This window comes from Lithobates pipiens, unplaced genomic scaffold (assembly GCF_037356315.1).
Source record: "Lithobates pipiens isolate NorthernLeopardFrog02 unplaced genomic scaffold, aLitPip1_a1.2 Scaffold_10, whole genome shotgun sequence".
NCBI classification, from domain to species: Eukaryota; Metazoa; Chordata; class Amphibia; order Anura; family Ranidae; genus Lithobates; species Lithobates pipiens.
The window spans coordinates 215,340,235-215,361,495 of record NW_027507686.1 but is presented as its reverse complement, the minus strand read 5'-3'; the positions used below and the strand labels follow the sequence as shown (position 1 = coordinate 215,361,495).

General features: G+C 43.0%; 1 protein-coding gene across 4 annotated transcripts in view; it reads right to left on the bottom strand.

The window, feature by feature from the left end:
• The window catches only part of AGBL2 (AGBL carboxypeptidase 2), a 77,175-nt gene that overhangs the window by 8,818 nt on the left and 47,096 nt on the right, over positions 1 to 21,261 (bottom strand). For 3 of the 4 annotated variants that reach the window (XM_077460947.1, XM_077460945.1, XM_077460948.1), the window contains 8 exons: positions 21,050 to 21,116; positions 20,662 to 20,763; positions 12,784 to 12,870; positions 12,469 to 12,538; positions 12,300 to 12,386; positions 6,843 to 7,070; positions 6,053 to 6,107; positions 2,729 to 2,865 (listed from right to left, as the gene is read on the bottom strand). In XM_077460947.1, coding sequence (XP_077317073.1) covers positions 2,729 to 2,865; positions 6,053 to 6,107; positions 6,843 to 7,070; positions 12,300 to 12,386; positions 12,469 to 12,538; positions 12,784 to 12,870; positions 20,662 to 20,763; positions 21,050 to 21,116 — 833 coding nt within the window. The remainder of the gene's footprint in view (positions 1 to 2,728; positions 2,866 to 6,052; positions 6,108 to 6,842; positions 7,071 to 12,299; positions 12,387 to 12,468; positions 12,539 to 12,783; positions 12,871 to 20,661; positions 20,764 to 21,049; positions 21,117 to 21,261) is intronic. The other variant, XM_077460946.1, reaches the window with a different exon arrangement.

Sequence of the window (21,261 nt, the reverse complement as noted above, 5' to 3'; positions counted from 1 at the left end):
TGCCGGAGGCTACACACGGGGGGATTGTCCGGCAGACTTGAGTTTGCCGGACTTTTCCACCCGCTTGTTTGATCGTGTGTACGCGGCATAAACCTATCTTTGAATGTCTGTACACTAGGAGGTTGATTTACTAAAACTGGAAAGTGCAAGCTCTGGGCCAGCTGTGCATGGTAGCCAATCAGCTTCTAACTTCAGCTTGTTCAATTAAGTTTTAACAAAGAAATGGAAGCCGATTGGTTTCTATGCTGAGTTGCAACAGATTTTGCATTCTTCAGTTTTTTTTTAATTTTTTAAACAAAAAGGTTTTTTATTGAAAAAAACAAGCATCAACATAAGAATATTCTGAAACAGTAAAAGGCAGCATTAGGGCCGGTTCACACTTGTGCAATGCGAGAATCCTGCGAATCCACTGCGGATTCCCGCATTGAACCAGACACACACGGCAGTTCGCACTGCCATATGCAAACTGCTGGGGGGTGTCATTATATGTTAACGACACCCCCATTTCTGCTCGCGTATTGCATTGTGAACTGACAGTTTGGACATGAATCGGATCGCATGTGTGAACACACATGCGATCCGAATCTGGTCCGAACAGAAAAAAGGGTCCTGTGCGTGTTTGGACCGAATGCGGTGCGATATCAGCAATACTATCTGTATGACTGACATCGCACCGCACAGACATCGCATGTAATGTGAACAGCAGTGCGCTGCAAATTACATGCGATGTCTGACATCGCACTAGTGTGAACCGGTAAAGGTTACAAATATAATATAATCCAATAGTACAATAACAATCACATCGCCTATATGCAATTTTCACTGCTACTCTGTTACTGAATCATACGAATGCATTTGTGGATAAGACACTTTTTATAAAAAATAAATTAATTAATTAAAACGAAGGGTCAAAAAACTGATTCTGAGACTCGTGACCTTAAATATAGAGCTAAGTTCAAAATGGAGTTCCTTACCCATAGTGCTCAACATTACCGTGAACATAAATTACTCTACAAAGTTAGCCCTGAAGAAGAAGTCCTTTCCTAATTGTTGGGGTGCAAGGCCTGGTGACTCTAATCATGGTTGCCACAATTTATAAGACTTTTGGGGCACATTTCTATGCTGATACGTGAATTTTTCCGGCGTCGGCATACTATTGGGTTCTTGTTCTACCCATACTTGGTCTACCCATCGTTTCCTAGTGGGCACATGAGGTGATATCCAACATCGTGCTATCAATTTGCAAGTGAGATAAAATAATCTCAGTACCGTCACATGTCTATGTGGAGTGTTTCCGCCTCCAAAGCACCCAGTAAACAGACAATGGGATCATTTGAGAGGTGTAACTGAAATTCTTGTGATATCGTAGAAATAACTGCTGCCCAACAGCAGAATTTGGGGCAACTCCAAATTATGTGTAACAAGTCTCCATTATCTCTTTCACATTTTGGACATAGTGGTGAACTTCTGTTACCCCATTTATAAAGCTGAACGGGGTCCTATACGCCCTGTGTAATAGGTAGAGATGGGAACGTTTTTCCGAGGTGGAAACCGATAACAGTGGGGTAGAGGCCAAGCATAGATCCCATGTATCTATACTGTCCAGTTTTAGTAAATCAACCCTTATGCCTCTTAATATATATGCCTTCGAGCTAGTTATATACTATAACCTGAACCTGGTTCTGAATGCTTTTGGTCTTTATATGAAATGGTTTGCACTTTACTCTTATTTTTCATGTTTTGTTTTTTTTCCACGCCCTGTTGTATATTTCACAAACCCCCAAAAATTTACTAAACTTGCTAAAAAAATAAAAATAAAAAAAAAGTGTCCAAACCCAATTTAAAGTAGGAATATCCAAAACGCAGGAAAAAGTGATCTGGGAAGCATAGAAGTTGTTTCCTTGATGACTTCTCCTGCATTTTGAAAAGCTAAACACCAGAGTTTTTGTCCAATTAAAATAATGGCAGACACCTCGACAAGTGAATGTGAAAGAGACCCCCCAATCCCCATCCTTAAAGTGGTTGTTAAGCCACTTCTATAAAATGCTCCCTTCCCCTCTGTAATATAACAATAAGTTCCCCTGTGCCTTTTTTATATAATAGAGCTTATTTGCACCAATAACACAGTGTCTTCCTGCTCTTGGGTGCCTCCTCTCCTCTGCCCGGCTGACAGTTCCAGTGGGCGGGGCCGAGCACTGCCGCTGACATCAGCCGAGGAGGAGAGAGAGAGCCGAGAAGTCACATGATCGCAGGAAGCCACTGTGTTATCAGCACAGATAATAATTTTAATAATAATATATAAAATACAGACACAGGGGGACTTATTCTTACAATAAAGAGGGGATGGGAGCATTTAATTTTAAATTTAATTTTGAAAGCAGCAGGAGTGGAGGAGGCGGGGGCTCACACGAGCAGACAGGCAGGGAGGGAGGGAGCACAGAGGAGGACAGGACAGAAGAGAGATGCGGGTGACAGAGGCTTGTAAACTGACCACAGAGTTAGGACTCAGCAGCAATGATACACCATGGTCAGTTTACAGGGGGGAGGGTATAGTCAGGCAGGATCAGCCAGTTCTTTTAGGTGTTATAGGGGGCCAAATTACACAGCACAAGCACTGTGCTGTATAATATGCTTTAAGCGAACAGGATCTGTTTTCTTTTTTCTTTTGGGTTAACAAATGCTTTAAAGAATTTATTTATAAAAAAAAAAAAGCCCCCCCCCCACTCACCTGAAGTCACGAGAGTGATGACTGAATCCGGGCGGAATCTGCTGGTCATGCGGGTCTTTGGGCTGAGACCGAGCTGTAGATCAATGGTTGAACTAGACACTTCGGAGCTTTTCAGTTTATCTACAGTTGTTGCATAGCTGAAACAGGATTTATTATACAAGAGCCAGTTTAAGATCAACTTAAACAGGTAAAATCAATCACATGACAGCAATTGCTATACAATCAACATTGCATCTGTACTTTTTTTGTTTCCCTCAATGCATCTGTTCTAATCTAAAGAAGCCCACGCATATGTTCAGTGATCAATCCCTTGCAGTCAGGTTCAGCGTGGTCTCAAAAAGCGGGTATGCCGCCTGCTTCAACATACAGTACTGTGCTAAACTTTTAGACAGGGATGAAAAAAAAAAAGCTATAAATTAAGAATGCTTTCAAAAATAGAAGTGTTAATAGTTTATTTTTATCAACTGCACCCCAGTTGCTATGTTTTCGTGCATAGTTGAGTTGCTTAGCCCTGTTTCCATGTCCTATGCATGAAAACACAGATTCTGGGGTGCAGAAAAATGGCATCAAGTGCTCTGGACTGAGGAGTCATAATGTGAAATATTTGGCTGCAGGAGGAGGCAGTTTGTTGTTGAAGGGCTAGAGAGCGGTACAATAATAAGTGTCTGTAGGAAACAGTGAAGCATGGTGGTGGCTCCTTGTAAGTTTAGTGCTGCATGTCTGCAAATGGAGTTGGAGATTTGGTCAGGATCAATGGTGTCCTCAATGCTGAGAAATACAGGCAGATATTTATCTATCATGCCATACCATTAGGGAGGCGTGAGATTGGCCCTAAATTTATTCTGCAGCAGGACAACAACCCCAAACATGCAGCTAATGTCATTAAGAACTATTTTCCACATAAAGAAGAACAAGGAGTCCTGGATGTGACGGTTTGGCCGAAACAGAGTCCCGATCTCAACATCAAGTCCTCCTGGGTATGGAGCAGCATGCGACTTGCTCCTTGTGATAATTCTGGGCCAATTACCAAGCATCCGTGCTGCCAAAGAGGGAAAGTTCATATCCCTGTGCGTGGCTGGATCTAGGGAGGCGCTGGGGTGGGCTGCACCCCCCAGATTTCAGTTGTGCCCCCGAGGCCGCCCCCCCATGGACATTAAGTCTGGGCCGCTGAGCTCCCCTCCCCACTCAGGGCCAGGACAGGGGGTGGAGGCACCCTAGTGGAGTAAACTAAACATTTTGGAGAGACATGACGGGCTCAAATGAGAGACAAAGGGAAGTGCGGGCGGTGCTGTGTCCTCCCCCTTCCTGTCATAGCTGCGCTCCTCCGTAGATCAGATGTCACTGGATCATGCCTACATCCGACTGTACACAGTTTTTTTTATGGCCCCTTACCCACATTCCCTGCTTCTGGGAGATTACCAGCCCTTGGAGGACATTGGGGCTGGTAATCAAACTTTTTGTAGTCTGATATAGCAATCCTGTAACATCTGCTCTATGGAGGAGTGCAGTTATGATAGGAGGGGGTGGAACTTACAGGTAGGGAAATTTTACTTTGAACACAATGGGGGGGGGGGGGGGGGGGGCTGACAAGCATTTGTGATTGGGATGAGAGGTTTGTGGAGAAGAGGGGAAGGTGGGCTATTTGTAATTGAAAAGGTAATAATTTGAGGGAGAGGAAGAGATTTGTTCTATGGGGAGGATATGGTCTAAGTTTATTGGTGATGTACCCCAAGGTTCAGTGTTGGGACCCTTACTTTTTAATATACTGTATTTATAAATTATATTGGGTCTGGGATTAAAAGTACCATTTCAATGTTTGCAGATGACACCAAGCTATGCAGTGGAATAACGTCCTTACAGGATGTTTCCAACTTACAAGCCGTCCTCAATGCTCTGTTTAATTTCGGCAACTGTGTGGAAAATTAGGTTTAATGTTGATAAATGTAAACTTATGCACTTTTCACCTTAAGGTCTTCACAGAGGACAAGAGACCACTCTTTATATCTGAAGGAAGAGAGATTTATTCTCCAAATACCCAAAGGTTTCTTCACAGGAGCTGTGAAAAATGTGGAAGAGACTCCCTCAAGAGCTGGTTCTGGCCAACTCCGTATAAAATAAAATAAACTAAAATAATGTGATTGCATAAGTGTACACACCCTCTTATAACTGGGGATGTAGCTGTGTTCAGAATTAAGCAATCGCATTCAAAACGCATGTTAGATAGGAGCCTGCCAACATTTAAAGTGCCTCTGATTAACCCCAATTAAAGTTCAGCTGTTCTAGTAGGTCTTTCCTGACATTTTCTTAGTCGCTTCCTACAACAAAAGCCATGTTCTGCAGAGAGCTTCCAAAGCATCAGAAGGATCTAATTGTTAAAAGGTATCAGTCAGGAGAAGGGTACAAAAGAATTTCCAAGGTATTAGATATACCATGGAACACAGTGAAGACAGTCATCATCAAGTGGAGAAAACATGGCACAACAGTGAACTGGACATCCTTCCAAAATTGACGAAAAAACAAGAAAACTGGTCAGGGAGGCTGCCAAGAGGCCTACGGCAACATGAAAAAAAGCTGCAGGAATATCTGGCAAGTTCTGGCTGTGTGGTACATGTGACAACAATCTCCCGTATTCTTCAAATGTCTGAGCTATGGGGTAGAGTGACAAGATGTAAACCTTTTCCTACAAAGAAAAACATCCAAGCCTGGCTAAATACATCTGAAGTCTCCCAAAAGCATGTGGGAAAATGTGCTATGGTCTGATGAAACCAAGGTTGAACTTTTTGGCCATAGTTCCAAAAGATATATGTTTGGCACAAAAACAACACAGCATGGTGGTGGCAGCATCATGCTTTAGGGCTGTTTTTCTTCAGCTGGAACAGAGGCCTTAGTCAAGGTGGAGGGAATTATGAACAAATTATGTTCCAAATACCAGTCAATATTGGCACAAAACCTTCAGGCTTCTGCTAAAAAGCTGAACATGAAGAGGAACATAAGGGCAGACAGTACAATTACAATACAATTTAATACAGTAGGAATCAAAAGGCCCTGCTCGTTAGAGCTTACAATCTACTTCTCACTTGTCATTTACTTATTATTAACCTAGGATCTAGGGGAGCTCTACAGGGATACACTGATTAATCTGGCGACCAACACAGCTACCTGCAAACATCTCAAGGTGCTGGGACTTCAGACTTTGTACAACAGAAACCTTTCAGGTCAAGTTCCTAGCAATGAACTTCTTTTACGGGTTTGTTTTTAGTTTTTAACATACATTTTAATCTCTACACTATCGACCTTTATGTATGCTTTCTTTTTGTAGTTTACCTGTATGATTTTGTTCCCACAGAAGGTACCAGACTCCTCGATATAACTGGCTTGTCTGATTGAGAAACAGAGAAAATTAAAAAGAGAATACATCAGACATAGACAATCCATCTCTCTGTAGCTGTCTTGAAAACAAGCGCCCTGCCAGCAAGGAAAGATGAAACAGATACTTATTCATATAAAATTCAATATAAAATGACTAATCCTAAAAATAAAAAATAAACATGTTATACTTACATGCTCTGTGCAGTGGTTTTGCACAGAGCAGCTCAGATCTTCCTTTTCTCGGGTCCCCTGCCAGTGCTCCTGGCTCCATCCCCCTGCTGAGTTCCCCCATAGCAAGCCACTTGCTATGGAGACACTCATTTGGGTTCAATCCCAAGCCGCATGGGGTTTGTCCATTGACACACAGAGCGTCCTGTCACCCTACTCTCTGCCACTGCCCATGATTGACAGCAATAGTCAATGCTCTCAGGCACAAAGCTGGATCGAGATCGGGCTCAGGTAAGTATAAGGGGAGGGCTGGGAGAGCAGCTGCATACAGAAGGTTTACCTTAATGCAGAGAAAATTTTAAGACAAAAAAAAAGAAACTTCTACCTTTAGAATCACTTTAAATCATGCAAAGAGTAATGATAGTATGCAAAACTGCAGAAACCCATATCAGACACATTTAAGTTTAATAAAGCCAGATCAGTAAAAGATGACTTCTGACTGGTTGCTAGAGGTTTCTGCACTTGCTCTCTGCTGTATTGCTTGGGCATAGGATACAGATGTTAGAATTGTACGAACCTCTTTTGAGCACATGATCAGTCACCTGGCTTTTGTCATTGTTGAAATCAAGCATGGCATGGAAAGGTGGTGGATGCTGTTTGATCGGTGATGAATCCTTAGGTAATGGAGGTAAGGTGGTTCTCTGAATAACTGTTACTATGAGAGGAAGCCGATTGCCATTAACTGTTTCCTGTGTCTTTATTGTGCTATGGCGAGGACACACATGATCAATCATGGAGAAATCACCTGGTGGATAAGAATTCAGATAGGACTGTAAATATTCAGCTGATTTCATAGCATCAGTTTCCTTGCTATTCCCCACAGGTATTAGTATATACCGGTTGGGCTAACATACATTTAACCAACTAATCATTAACAAATCCTAAACAAAAAAGAAAAATGTCCTTTTTACAAATAGTGTGTGAAACCAGAGAAATGTATAAATAACGGGAAAGTCCTTGAGAAGAAGGGAGAGTCCACTCCTGGGCATATATAGTTCAAATCCACCAACATAGACACATCCAAAAGACCCATGCAATCACCTCCACCACCAGGTATAGATATACGCTAACCAGATAATTTTGACCCTCTATTAAAAGAGAAGTAAAAAAAAAAAAACACTTGTATTCAATATATCCTGATTGTATCGCCTTCCACCTCCAGTCTCAAAGATCGCCCCACCAGATAAGAAAGGGATCCAGCAAAACGCTACTATAATTCTCACTCACACTGCTCTACACTCTCAGTGGAAACATACATACTCCACATAGCATAATTCTTTCTTAAAATCAACTTTCAGAAGATAATATTGCACTTGCATAGAGATGTATACAATTGCGCATTGAATAAAACAATCCAGCTGGGACACAAGGCTCCAATTGACACGTTTCGTCATAAATGTCTTTTTCCAGGGCATTGGGCACAGCCTCATGCTGACGTCATCGCTCAACCGGAAGCGAGAGGGTTTTAGCCTTATATGCAGGCTGGATTGTTTTATTCAATGTACAATCGTATATACATCTCTATGTAAGTACAATATTATATTATTAAAGTCGATTTTAGGAAACATTTACACACCGAGATGGGAACGAGGAACACTTATTAGCAAATGTATGTAGACATAGGACACACACCCTGCTACGCCCCCTTAAAGGAGAAGTTTACAAAAAAAATAAAAAATTCTTAAACCCACAAGTGTTTTTTTTTTTTACTACTATGTCTTTATATTGATAGGAGATACGATTGCTGCACCTGGAGTATGCTGTCCAGTTCTGGGCACCAGTCCTCAGGAAAGATGTACTGGAGATGGAGCGAGTACAAAGAAGGGCAACAAATCTAATAAAGTGTCTGGAGGATATTAGTTATGAGAAAAGGTTGTGAGCACTGAACTTATTCTCTCTGGAGAAGAGATGCTTGAGAGGGGATATGATTTCAATTTACAAATACCATACTAGTGACCCCACAATAGGGATAAAACTTTTTCGCAGAAGGGAGTTTAACAAGACATGTGCCCACTCATTAAAATTAGAAGAAAAGAGGTTTAACCTTAAACTATGTAGAGGGTTCTTTACTGTATGAGCGGCAAGGTGGTGGAATTCCCTTCCACAGGTGGTGGTTTCAGCAGGAGCCATCTATAGTTTCAAGAAACTATTAGATAAGCACCTGAATGACGGCAACATACAGGGATATACAATGTAATACTGACATATAATCACACACATAGGTTGGACTTGATGGTGTCTTTTTTTGACCTCACCTACTATGTAACTATATTGGGGCATATATATATAAAAATTTACAAATGCAGCAATTTAGAAACTGGATGAAAGGTTTAGCACTGTAAAACACTTTTGAAAGACCAAAATGAGGGACAGATGAGGAGGAAAGAGGGACTTTGTTCTAAATCAGTCACAGTTGAAAGTTATGCTATTATGAAAAGGACTTTTTTCATTTTTTTCTTTAGGATTTGTTAAATGTATATAAGCGCAGCAGGTATATTCTTTTTTTCAATAATGTTTTTTATTTGTTATCTCACCGGAGAATAGGACAAAAACACAAAAAAACAAAAAACAAAACACAAGGACAAAAACACAACAAAGTAAGCTCCAAGTAATACTGAAACATAGGTACAGCAAATTCAAGCAATGTAGTAACTAGTGGAGCAATTTCCTTGCTAGGTCATACCATGAACTGTTAGGTAACATATGGAGTTTGCCACAGCTGAGGTAAAAACTTATGAAGAAAGAAGAAGAAAGAAGAAAGAAGAGATTTGGAGAAAAGGGGAGATGAAAGAATGACAAGGAAATAACACATTAGCTCATCCACCGGCTCAAGAGGGGTCCTCTCGAAGATGCCACAGCTCCCAGACCTTATGTATTTCCAGCCTATCTGTAGTCTAGCTGTAATTTTTTCCATTAGCTCCACTTATTCTGGCATACAGGGCATCTTGGGAAGATGGGGATCTCTGCTTCCAGTTGAGGGCAACCAGACTGCGGCAAGCAATAAGGATGTGTCTGAGTAGTTTCTTGTACAGTTTGGGAAGTTGTAGTGGCGATACACCAAGCAGGAAAAATGTTGGTGTCAAGGGAACGGCACCTCAAATAGGCGAGACAGCAGGTGCTTTGTTGAATGCCAGAAGAGCAGTATCAGGGGACAGCTCCAATAGATATGGTAAAGATTACCTTTAGACCTTTGACAATGCCAGCATTGATCAGAGCTAGATGGATAGATGGCGTGGAGCACGTCTGGAGTCAAATACCAAAAGTAAAGGATTTTATAGGCATTTTCCTTGTAGAGCGTGCAAAAGCAGCTCTTAGGGTCCAGATTGTCCGCCACGTCATCTCAGGGATTTCTTCACCTAGTATCTTTTCCCAATGGAGCATTTAGGCATGTTTACCCTGGTTTGGTATAGAATAGACATTAAGTAGCTGATATATGTCGGAGATCAGGCCCCAAAGTGTGGATCCCTCCAAGATTATGCACTCAAAAAGGGATGGTGCTGAGAATTGTAAATTTGGACTAATGGTTTGGGCATAGTGGCGTAATTGCAAATATCCATAGAACACCTGGCCAGGTAGCTCATATTTGTTCTGAAGTTCAGCAAATGTTAGTAGTTTACATGTTCTAGGGTCTACCAAGTGTCCAAAGTGGACTAAGTTCTGTGTCGCCCAAGGCGAGGACATCTGGTGAGTGAGACTAGCAGGCAGCCTGGTTGCAGATAAAGGAAGTTAGGAGTGATTTTGCAGAGCAGAGCTCATGTTCGCGAGATAGTTTGCGCCAAAGCGATCTGAGTTGAGACATGGATCCCAAGAGCCTACCTGGGTCCACCTCTGCACTCGCATTCCAGAGCAAACTGTTCGTGTATATGGGTTTTCAATCTCCGTCCACTTATTATAAGATTGTTGAGGGAACCAGGAGGTTATGGCGCGCAGTTGGGTCGCTTGGTAATAATTTACAAGGTTAGGGGACTCCCATCAGATCTGGACACCATTAATACTGAACAGGGAATCCTATGTCTCTTATAGTTCCAAATGAAGCGTATCAAATCTGCATGGAGTGTTCCCAAGTGCGCATAGGGGACGGGAATATGCCGTGTTTGAAATAAGTATAAGAGTTTAGGGAGGATGGTCATCTTGACTGGGGCAACACGCCCCAGGAGGGATATGTGGTGAGTTTTCCATTTTTGTAGTAGTTCCCGTATGAATTAAAATAGTGGGGGGAAGTTTGCTTGGTATAGGGTGGGGAAGGTTGGGGTAAGGTGTACCCCCAGATATTTCATGGCCGAGGTCTTCCAGTTATAGGGGGAAACTCGTTTGCAGGTGGTGGACTTCTCCAGCAGTGATATTAATCAAGAGGGCCTCCGATTTGGATGCATTCATTTTATAACCCGAGAAGGACCTATAGGTGTCTAGCTCAGCATGCAGATTAGGCAAGGAAATCCTGGGCTGAGTCATGGTAAGTATGATGTCGTCCTCTGCAAACAGTGACAACTTAAACTTCCCTGACTGGTATGCCCTAAATGTCTAGGTTTCCACAGATGGACGCTGCCAAAGGTTCAACACAAAGCGTAAACAGTTGGGGTGAGAGCGGGCACCCCTGGCAGGTACCATTAGTGACTGGGAAGAAGGGCGAAGGGGGTCTTCACTGGGGATTTAGGGTTGGTATAAAGATGTGAAATAGCTTGTAGGCCTTTTCTGTATCCAAGGACCCCAGATCATCCCTGTTTGCCACGTCAATCAAGTCTATAACCCTCCTTGTGTTGTCACCTGCCTGATCTTTGTGAATTAGAGGAGGGAAGGACTGCATTCAAGTGAATTGAGAGAAGCTTAGTAAAGATTTTCAGGTCAGAGTTCAGAAGTGCTATAGGCCTGTAGCTAGCACATAGATAGGGGTCCTTCTCTGGCTTCGGAATCAGAGTTAGGAAGGATCTCTGCATATCTGAGGGTATGGGGGTCTGCTGAAGGAAAGCGTTAAAAAGCTTACACATATGTGGTATTAAGAGGGGGAGAAAGGATTTGTAGTATTCGTAAGGTAGGTCGTCTGTCAGATTTACATGTGGGTAGATTTTTAATGATCAACTCAAGTCCCTCCTCAGTGATGGGTGCATTGAGGGGGAGAAGGTCCGAAGGTTGCAGTTGGGGGATTCCACTTTGCTTCAGGTATTGATCAATGCGGTCAGGGAGATCAGATGGGGGTTATGAGGAATCCTGTGGTTATTATATAAAGTAGAATAGAATTCCTCAAAGGAGTGAACAATGTCTCGGGGTTGGGATAGTAAACAGCCCCATCTATTTTTAATTTGGTGTGGGGTAGTCATGTGACTGCGGTCAGACATTTTTCTAGCTAATAGGGAGTGGGCTTTATTACCTTTGTCGTAGTATAATTGTTTCAGCCTAGTCAGGGCTTTTTCCACTTGTCCTAGTGCCAGGTCTTTGAGTGTCATTCGGAGACAGGTGATTTTTTTAAGTAAGGGTAAGGATGGCGATAACTGTAGCCGAAGTTCGAGGGTCCTAAGTTCCCTTTCAGTTTGTAACTTGGTAGCACTAGCATCTTTTTTCATGGCAGAGGTGAGTGCGATGCAGCGGCCCCTGAGGACTGCCTTATGGGCTTCACAGAGGGTGGAAAGAGATACCTTGCGGGTGTTGTTTTCCAGAAAATACAGTTTCAGTGTGGACTCCAATTTTGTTTTGGATGGGAGGTGCTGTAAAAGGAATTTATTCAGCTGCCAATGGCAAGGCTTGCGATTAGGGTCTCCTAAGTCCAGTGTAAGTAAGATGGGGGCATGAGCTTGGGAGTACTGTATCTTTGCGGACCTAGTAATACGTAGTGTGGTATTATTAACAAAGAAGTAGTCAATACGCGTGTGCATGTGATGACTGGTATATTCTTACAGTGATTTTACTATGATAAATAAATTAAGGGTGATTTTCTTCCTATGCCCCACAGGTACCTCATACACATGGGAACGGGACTTACCAACAAAGGAAGTTGGAAGTTTGCTGATGAGCTGGGTTTTCATAGAAATAGACTCAGGCTTCCGGGAATAAGACAGGGTGGGTTTTTCTATCAATGAGAAAAAAACAACAGTTTTTTTGAATTCAGAGAGAAATTAGACTAACTGTGCATATGTGATCTCTTTTTATACCTGCAGGTGGTGCCACGGCTGTCTGTACCATATCAGTCTGCGACGAGGTGCTTTCAAGGGACTTCATCTGCTATAGACAAATTTACCACTTTCATCAGTAAAATTAGTTTAGGCCTTAAACTCCAAACTCAGCTAAAAAAAATTTTTGTTGTTCTGGACAGAAATTGCTAATAATTTTACTGCTTCCTGTGACCCCATTGGATAGATTTATCCTCTCGCTACTTATGTGGTCACCAGGAACTGACAGAAGTTATCCCAGACAGAAAGACAGCTGAAATATAAAAAAAAAAAAAAGAAGAAGAGGTGCTAACTCACCTCTCGTTTTCTTTTTTCGGTATCCCCTTTACTAGAGCTCTTAGAGACTGTGGATTTGGCTCTTTGGTTAGTAGAATCAGTAACATCCTAGGAGAATCAAGGGGAAAAAAATAGAAAGTCTCAAATATTAATTTAGTGTTTTACTAAATTTTGTGTTTAAGTGATTGATTTTAAGTATATGTAAATCCAATCACTAAAATCCTATATAAGCTTTTATATATTCTAATAAATCAAAAAAAAGTGATTATTTTTAAATCTGCAGCTTTATTTTTTTTACAAAACAGAATGCTCATTTTTTTTTTAAACAATGGTATGTTATACATGTAAAACAATGGAATTAAGCAAAGACAATGTCAATGCAAAGTGAAATAAGCAACCGCAAACGCATATGAAAAATAAATCTACAGCAACAATGTTCATCAGCAAAACCATGTAAGGATCATTAATTAGTACGACTAAGCCAACCCGTTCAAGTGTATAGTATACAAAAGGGGGCACTGCTTGCCTATGCAGTCCATGGCTGCCACACCCTCTCGAAGTTTTTAGGACAGTTCCTGCTGATGTAGGTTAGCAGCGTTAATAGATTTTCCCCATGAGGCTATGCGGGGGGAGGGAAAGAGACAGGAATTCGACTTAAGTATAATTTTTTGCATAATAAAATAGATAAGAATTTAAAATCTTAGTGCATCTAGGCCTCTGTTCATCCTCCTGTATACCTAGAAACAACAGTTCAGGATTGGTCGGGAGGGCCAGCTGAAGGTGGTGATTTATAAGTTCCACCGCCTCTCTCCAGAAACAGGCCACCCCCGGGCATCCCCAGAACATATGTAGACATACTGTCCCCAAGGCAAATTTCCCAGTCCGCCCTGTCAAGCAAATCCATCCACCACAAGTCCCACAGTTTGTCCATCTTGGGACAGTCAACGGAGAGCAAATCCAGGTAAAGGGCGAATAAAGGTTTGGGTAGGGATTTTTGAGCCAGGAGTTCCTCAATAGGTTAAATTGCTAGAGCAACGGGAACAGGAAATTGGGCCTCTGTAGCATTGCGCATTTGAAGATAGTGGAAAAGCATCCATCCCAGCAAGTTAAATTTGGCGCTAAGGTCTGAGGAGTAGAGCAGCGCCCCTGTTGTGAAAATGTCCCTCGGAGTCCTGATCCCATATTTAGCCCAGAGTTGGGGATCAGGGAGAGAATGAGTAGAGTAGGATTAACCCAAAATGGGCTAAAGGGGATCACGTATTTGCCATAAGGAACCTCCTCCTAAATCTGCAGCTTTTTATTAAAATACTGTAGTGCTTGACAGTTCTGCCATTAAGGTCCTTTAGAGGCACTTCCTTTTATAGGGTGACAATGCCTTGTCCCCATCTCCCCAATGTCACCTTGTCACACAGGTGATATAGACTACGAGTTGGCTATTTTAACACACATTACACAGGCATGTGCTGTCACCATCAGGGAACTCACCCTGTGAAATGCCATGCAGCCATCCCTGGAGTTAATGTAGACAGAAAGTTGCTGCAATAGGGCCACAGGACATCGACATCACTGAGATGCAGCAAAATCATGAAAAAAGATGAATATTGCTTTATTTTAAAAAGTGGTAATTGTTTATGATGCAAAAAAAAAAAAAAGGCAAAAGCTTACTTTACCTTAAGACCCCTTTCACACTGGGGCACTTTGCAGGCCCTACAGTGCTAAAAATAGCGCCTGCAAAAGCGCCCTGAAACAGCCGCTGGCTTTCACACTGGAACAGTGCGCTGGCAGGACAGTAAAAAAAGTCCTGCTAACAGCATCTTTGGAGCGGTGAAGGAGCGGTGTATACACCAAAAAATAGAAAAAGAAAACCCTGGCCCTTTCCATAAAATGCACAGATGTGAACTGCATCCATAGGAAACCATGTCAAATGGACTGTAGTGTGTTTATGCAAAACTGATATAATGCATAGGTGTGAACCAGGCCTTACCTGAGTCTTCTCTTGATCCAGCATTATGCCATTTGCAGCAGCTCTTCTCCCATCTTCTTGTATTCACAGGACACAGAGCCAGCAGGGGGAGCCATTGGTTGAGTAAAAAGTGCTTTTTGCTGCCCTATAGACCTTTAACCTTTGCTGTACAGGAGAAACCCCACTGCAATGCAGTATTTTTGTTCTCCCCAAAGATAGGCTTTAAAACATGTTGGCAGGTCAATAGACTTCTTCCCTGACCACCTCTAGAGTGTGAGTGCGTTTTCAAGCATTATTAAAAAGGCAACATTATTTTTTTATTAGAATAATAAACAGGTTATACTCATCTGTTCTGTGCAATTTTATTACACAGAGCTCACCTGAACCTCCTCTTCTGGGGTCCCCCACCGGAGCTCTTGGCTCCTCCTCTTCTGTGTCTGTCCCCATAACAAGCACTTGCTAATGTGGGAAGACGTGTGGGGTCAGTCCCGAGCCAGTCCGTGTGTGCCATAGACACGTACAGCAGGGCTCGGCCCCACCCCCTGCTCCCTCCTCATAGGATTTGACTGCCAGCAACGGGAGCCATTGGCTGCCTCTGTGCCTGTGAGGAGAGAGAAAGCAGCGATGTTGCTCTCGGGCACAACTCTGGTTCGAAAGAAGATCCAGACAAGAATTTGGGGGGCAGCTGATACTAGAAGGTTTTTTAACTTAATGCATAGAAAGCATTAAGGTAAAAGAACCTTAAGCCCTTAGAACCACTTTCACTTGACTATAATATTGTTGTTCCACTGTAACATTTGGAAGAAATCACTCTTATGGGGTTCTATGTATGGGATTATTATTATATATGCAGTTCCACCAAGAAGTCTTTGTATACACAGTTATATTTGTCTGCAATGTAAAATAAATAACGAATACTATAGTTTGGGTACCTCAGCAGAAAGAGTGAACTTTCTGTGTCTATCCAACCTTCTCTACTCCTTTTGCTGCATCCTCCACAATGCAAAAATATTAAAGCCCAATTCCAGGTTTACTTTCACTTTAACCACTTCAGCCCCAGAAGGTATTACCCCTTAAAGTGGGGTACCCCCTAAAAAAAAAAAAAATTAAAAGTCAGCAGCTACAAATACTGCAGCTGCTGGCTTTTAATAATCGGACACTTACCTGCCCCAGGGTCCAGCGATGCGGGGGAACGAAGCCCCCCCTCGCTCCCCGCTCCGCTCGCGGCGCCGTCATGCATACTGTGGGCACCCGGCTGTGGCTTCACAGCCGGGCACCCACTGCGCATGCGCGAGCGGCGCAGGGCGCCGTGATACGCCGTACAGTCACCTGGGACACATGACAGGTCCCAGGTGAATGTGCGGCGCGAGGGGAAGTGATGTCACCAGCCCGGGCAATGAAGAAGGCAGACTACGAGGGACCCCCTAGCAACCGGTATTTAGAGGTGAGTAAAAATTTTTTTTTTTGCCAATTATTTTTTTTTGATTTTTTTAAAGAATTTTAAGTAGTTTTATTTTTTTGGTGGCAACACCACTTTAATGACCAGAGCATCTTTTGCAATACGGCACTGTGTTGCTTTAACTGACAACTGCACGGCCGTGCGACGCTGTGCTCAAACAAAACTGATGTCCTTGTTTTCCACAAATAGAGCTTTCTTTTGGTGGTATTTGATCACCTCTACGGTTTTTATTTTTTGCGCTATAAACAAAAAAAGCTGACAATTTTGAAAAAAAATAAATAAATCAATTTTTACTTTCTGCTATAATAAATATACAAAAAAAAATATATAAAAAAATAATTTATTCATCAGTTCATCAGTTATATATATTCTTCTATATATTTTTGGAAAAAATAAAAAATAATAATTCGCAGTAGGTGTATATTGATTGTAGATGCAATAACTTTTGCACACACCAAACTATGGGATAGATTTAAGGACTTTTATTTATTTTTATTGATTTTACTGGCAATGGCGGCAATCTGCGATTTTTAGTGCGACATTGCAGCGGACAAAACTGACCCCAAATTACACTTTGTGGGGACCAGTGACATTATTACATTGATCAGTGCATTTTTATAGCAGGGAAGGGGTTAACACTAGGGGGCAATCAAGGGTTTAAGGGTGTTCCCTCAGAGTGTTCTAATTTTAGGGGACGGGCTTACTGAAACATGACAGATCACTGCTCCTGATCACTGGGAGCAGTAGATCGCTGTCATGTCAGAACGGGGAAATGCCTTTTTTGCACAGACAGTTCCCCATTCTGCCTTTCCTTGTCGCAATCGCAGGCCGCTGACGGACATTGAGGCCGCAGGCCGACATCGAGGCCACGCTCTCAATATCCTACATTTACTGACTGACATACAGGTACGTCAGTTTTTGCAGGAGAGACATTCTGCTGAGGTATATCGGTGTGAGCTGGTCAGAAAGTGCTTAATTAGCTTGTTTGGTCCAAGCTGGCCCAAATTAATTATTTATTTTACTAACTGATGCAGCTGCCAACGCTGTATGAAATAGAACAAATAGAACAAAATCAAGCGGGGCTGAGTGCTTCTCTGTGGCTACGGTGGAAAGGTGGGTGGATGATGTCACGATCTCCACCTCTACCAATCAGAGGAAGCCTTGTATTCATTAAAGAAAATACAGGGCTTCCTGTGAATGGCTGGGAAGCACTCAGACCAACTCAATTTTGTTCTTGTAGCAGACAAGCAATACTTGCGTATCCCCCCTGAACACAAGGCTGCATACTGCGTGTGGCCGGTGCTACATACAGTTAATACAGCTCTGACCATAGCCGCTTCAATTAGTAAAGTTAACAGTTCATTTGGACCAGCCTTGCCCAAACAAATTATTTAAATTGAAAGTAAACCTGCAGTTAGAACATAAAGCTTCTGGCATAAAAAGTAACTCTACTGCGCTCAGATATTGTGCCCAAGGGAAGGAAATCTGTATCTTAGTCCTTTGAGTCACACGTTGAGTTTTGCTGCCCCCTCAGGACCATGGATATCCAAAAGTACTAAAAGACAATGAAAATCAAGAGAAGGACGCACCAACCTAGTGGAATTCCATTAAAATATTTATTAAAAGGTAAAGAGTGACACAAATCATACTCACAAACAAGATGGTAGATATGCAAGAGCAATATGAACCAAATGCTTCCAGGGGCTGTTATTATACTCCGAACATGCAAGGGGACCAGAATGTGTCTGTGATGGCTAGGCTCATGCGTTTCCAGGGAGAACGGTCTTCCTCAGAGCCAAAGACATGCCCCTTTTGTTTGTATGTTTTGTAATAAAAAGAAATAAATGGCCTCATAAATTATACCAACTAGATATATTGATAAGGTGGTGCCACTACTAGATATATTGATAAAAATATGAAGGATATAAACTGGGAGATCTGGTCCCCAAACCAGAGCAACCAAAAACAAAAAAGAGCCGACGACTATTGCGGTACATGTTGAAGAATTAATACAATACTATGAACCAAAGTTAAAATATACAACATTTATTAATACAATAAAACCATTTGACAATTCACAAACTGGTACAGGTGGTGAAGTATTTCTACTAGTTTTGCTATAACTTAGCTTCTTCAGGAAAAAACACACATCTGTGAAAAGGTATAAACATAAACAATGAGAGTCCATTCACACAGGGGCAACACGACTTGTAGGCGACTTGAGTGAGACAACTTGTACACGACTTGAGTTAAGATCACAGCGCGACTTGGGACGACTTCAACACGACTTGTGATGACTTCAACCTGACTTGGGACGACTTACAAGTCGCCCCAGGCCAGGCGACTTTTGCCGTGGCCAAGCAGAGAATGAGCTCAAGGGGGAACTCCACGCCAAATTTCTGAAAAAAATTTGGCGTGGGTTCCCCCTCCGAGAGCATACCAGGCCCTTAGGTCTGGTATGGATTCCAAGGGGAACCCCCTACGCCGAAAAAACGGCGTGGGGGTCCCCCCCAGATCCACACCAGACCCTTATCCGAGCACACTACTCGGCCCGCCAGGAAAGGGGGTGGGGACGAGCGGGCGCCCCCCCGGCGGCGGCGACAGAAGACCGGGCCACCGCCTCTAAAAGAGCTATAAGAAGGCGCGGTGGCCCGGCAGAAGAACCGAAGAGGGGGACAAGACCCCCGAAGTCGGGAGAAGAGGCCGGCGGCGGGGAGGAAGAAAGCCGGACTCCTCCGCTAGCAAAAGAGCTACAAGAAGATAGCGGAGGAGTCCGGCGAGAAGACCCCCGAAGACGGAAGACCCCCGGAGCTGTGCAATAAAATATTTTAACCCTGTGTTGTGTTTTTTTTTTGTACTTTATTTCACAGGTGAATGGGTAGGGGTACATTGTACCCCATACTCATTCACATAGGGTGGGGGGCCGGGATCCGGGGGCCCCCTTATTAAAGGGGGCTCGCGGATTCCGATAAGCCCCCCGCTCGCAGACCCCGACAACCAACGGCCAGGGTTGTCGGGAAGAGGCCCTTGTCCTCATCAACATGGGGACAAGGTGCTTTGGGGTGGGGGGGCCCCCCCTCCCCCAAGGCACCCCCCCATGTTGAGGGCACGCGGCCTGGTACGGCTCAGGAGGGGGGGGGCGCCCGCTCATCCCCACCCCCTTTGCAGGCCGGCCGGGTAGCGTGCTCGGATAAGGGTCTGGTGTGGATCTGGGGGGGACCCCCACGCCGTTTTTTCGGCGTAGGGGGTTCCCCTTGGAATCCATACCAGACCTAAGGGCCTGGTATGCTCTCGGAGGGGGAACCCACGCCAAATTTTTTTCAGAAATTTGGCGTGGAGTTCCCTCTTGAGAGCTGATAATTCTGTCAGAGTCGCCTCCGTATAGACGGAGATCCGATTTGGAGGCGATCTCCATTGAAATCAATGGGTACCGGTCGCCTACAAGTCGGATAGAAGTAGTACAGGAACCTTTTCTGAAGTCGGAGCGACTTCAGTAGTGTGCATTAAGACGGCTCTCATTCACTTACATTGCTTTTTAAATGTTGTCCGACCTGAGGTGACCTGAGGCGACTAGGGGCGACCTGAAGTCGGATCAGGAGTTGCCCCTGTGTGAATGGACTCTTAAAATCAAAAAATTACATTCATTAGAATGCAAAAAAAAAAACATAAGGGGGAGAGGTAAATACAAGATATGAAACTCCGGTTCTTACCCCACTCAATGTACCATCAGGGTGCCTAGGGAACCCAGAAAAATGAGAAGGGAAAAAAAAAAAAAGAAGAAGAGGAAGGGAAGCCGGGCAGGAAGGAAGAGGGAAGAAAAAGGGGGGAAAAACAAAATGGGCAGGGGGAATAAACCCACAAGGTTGATGGTGAGCAGTGGGACCACAGAAGCAAAGTGAAGGTAGTGGAGACAGAGGTGTCTCACAAAATTAGACCATCAATCAAAACTGTGAAATAACACAGCACACCAAACAATTAAAACGTGCATTGGTGACATGAAGAAAAAGGCGAGGAAAGGAATATATGTGGCTAATAAAGATGGCGGAGGGGGGGTCACATACCATATACGTTGTAGAAACAAAGTTTGGATTTAGACCCGGAGGAAAGGGTTCAGCAGGAGTCTTCCAAAAAATCTTTTTTGTTTTTGGTGGCTCTGGTTTCGGGACCAGATCTCCCAGTTTATATCCTATGTATGTTTTGTGTCACTTTTTACCTTTTAATAAATATTTTTAATGGCATTGCACTAGGTCGGTGTGTCCTTCTCTTGTTTTTGGTTGTCATAAAGCTCCTGGCAGCAAGGCCTTCCAGTGGCTGTGGAGGGTAGACCAAGCTCGGAACAGGGAATTTAGCTGAAGTTCTCAATAGATCAATAAGCGACAGGATCTAAAACTCAATATATTTTTTTCTGATCAAATCTTTTATTTTTCAGCTGAAACAAGGCTAAAATGTTTAATATTATAGTAAGAGGCTGACTCACCACCATGCTGCTCTGAGACTTTGATTTGTGCTTGGAGCTGCGTTTCTGATACAGTCTGTTCCTCTCCTTACGAGATCGTAAACGTTTCTTTTTCTGAAAAAACTAGTAAAAAAAAAAAAAAGGAGAGTTTTGCAGAGTGTCGCTGTCATTGCCTGTTACTGTCCCATAGTCCATACTGGAGAGAAAACCCAAGTTGTACTGAATAGTGGATGAACATATTAATAGCTCAGCTCTTTACATGCGTGGCCAGCTACAGCCTGCAATATAACTTAAGCATTAAATTATAGTGGCACCTGGCAGTTATTTAAATGATGGACTTTTGACTGAAGCAAATATAAAATTGTATATAATTGGAAATTGTATACATACAACAGATCTAATATCTCACCTTTTCTGCCATGTTCAGCAAATGTGCAGGAAGTCCATCAGACTCTGAGCTATTTGATCCACTGGTGCTGCAAGAGGCAGTAAAAAATGTAATTTTTTTGTGGATTGCAGTTTTTAAAGCTGGCCATACACCTATAGATTATCTTCAGATTTTCTATGGTTAGATGGAAAAAGTGCAACGGATTTTTCCATGTTAGCTAAACTGTGTGGATG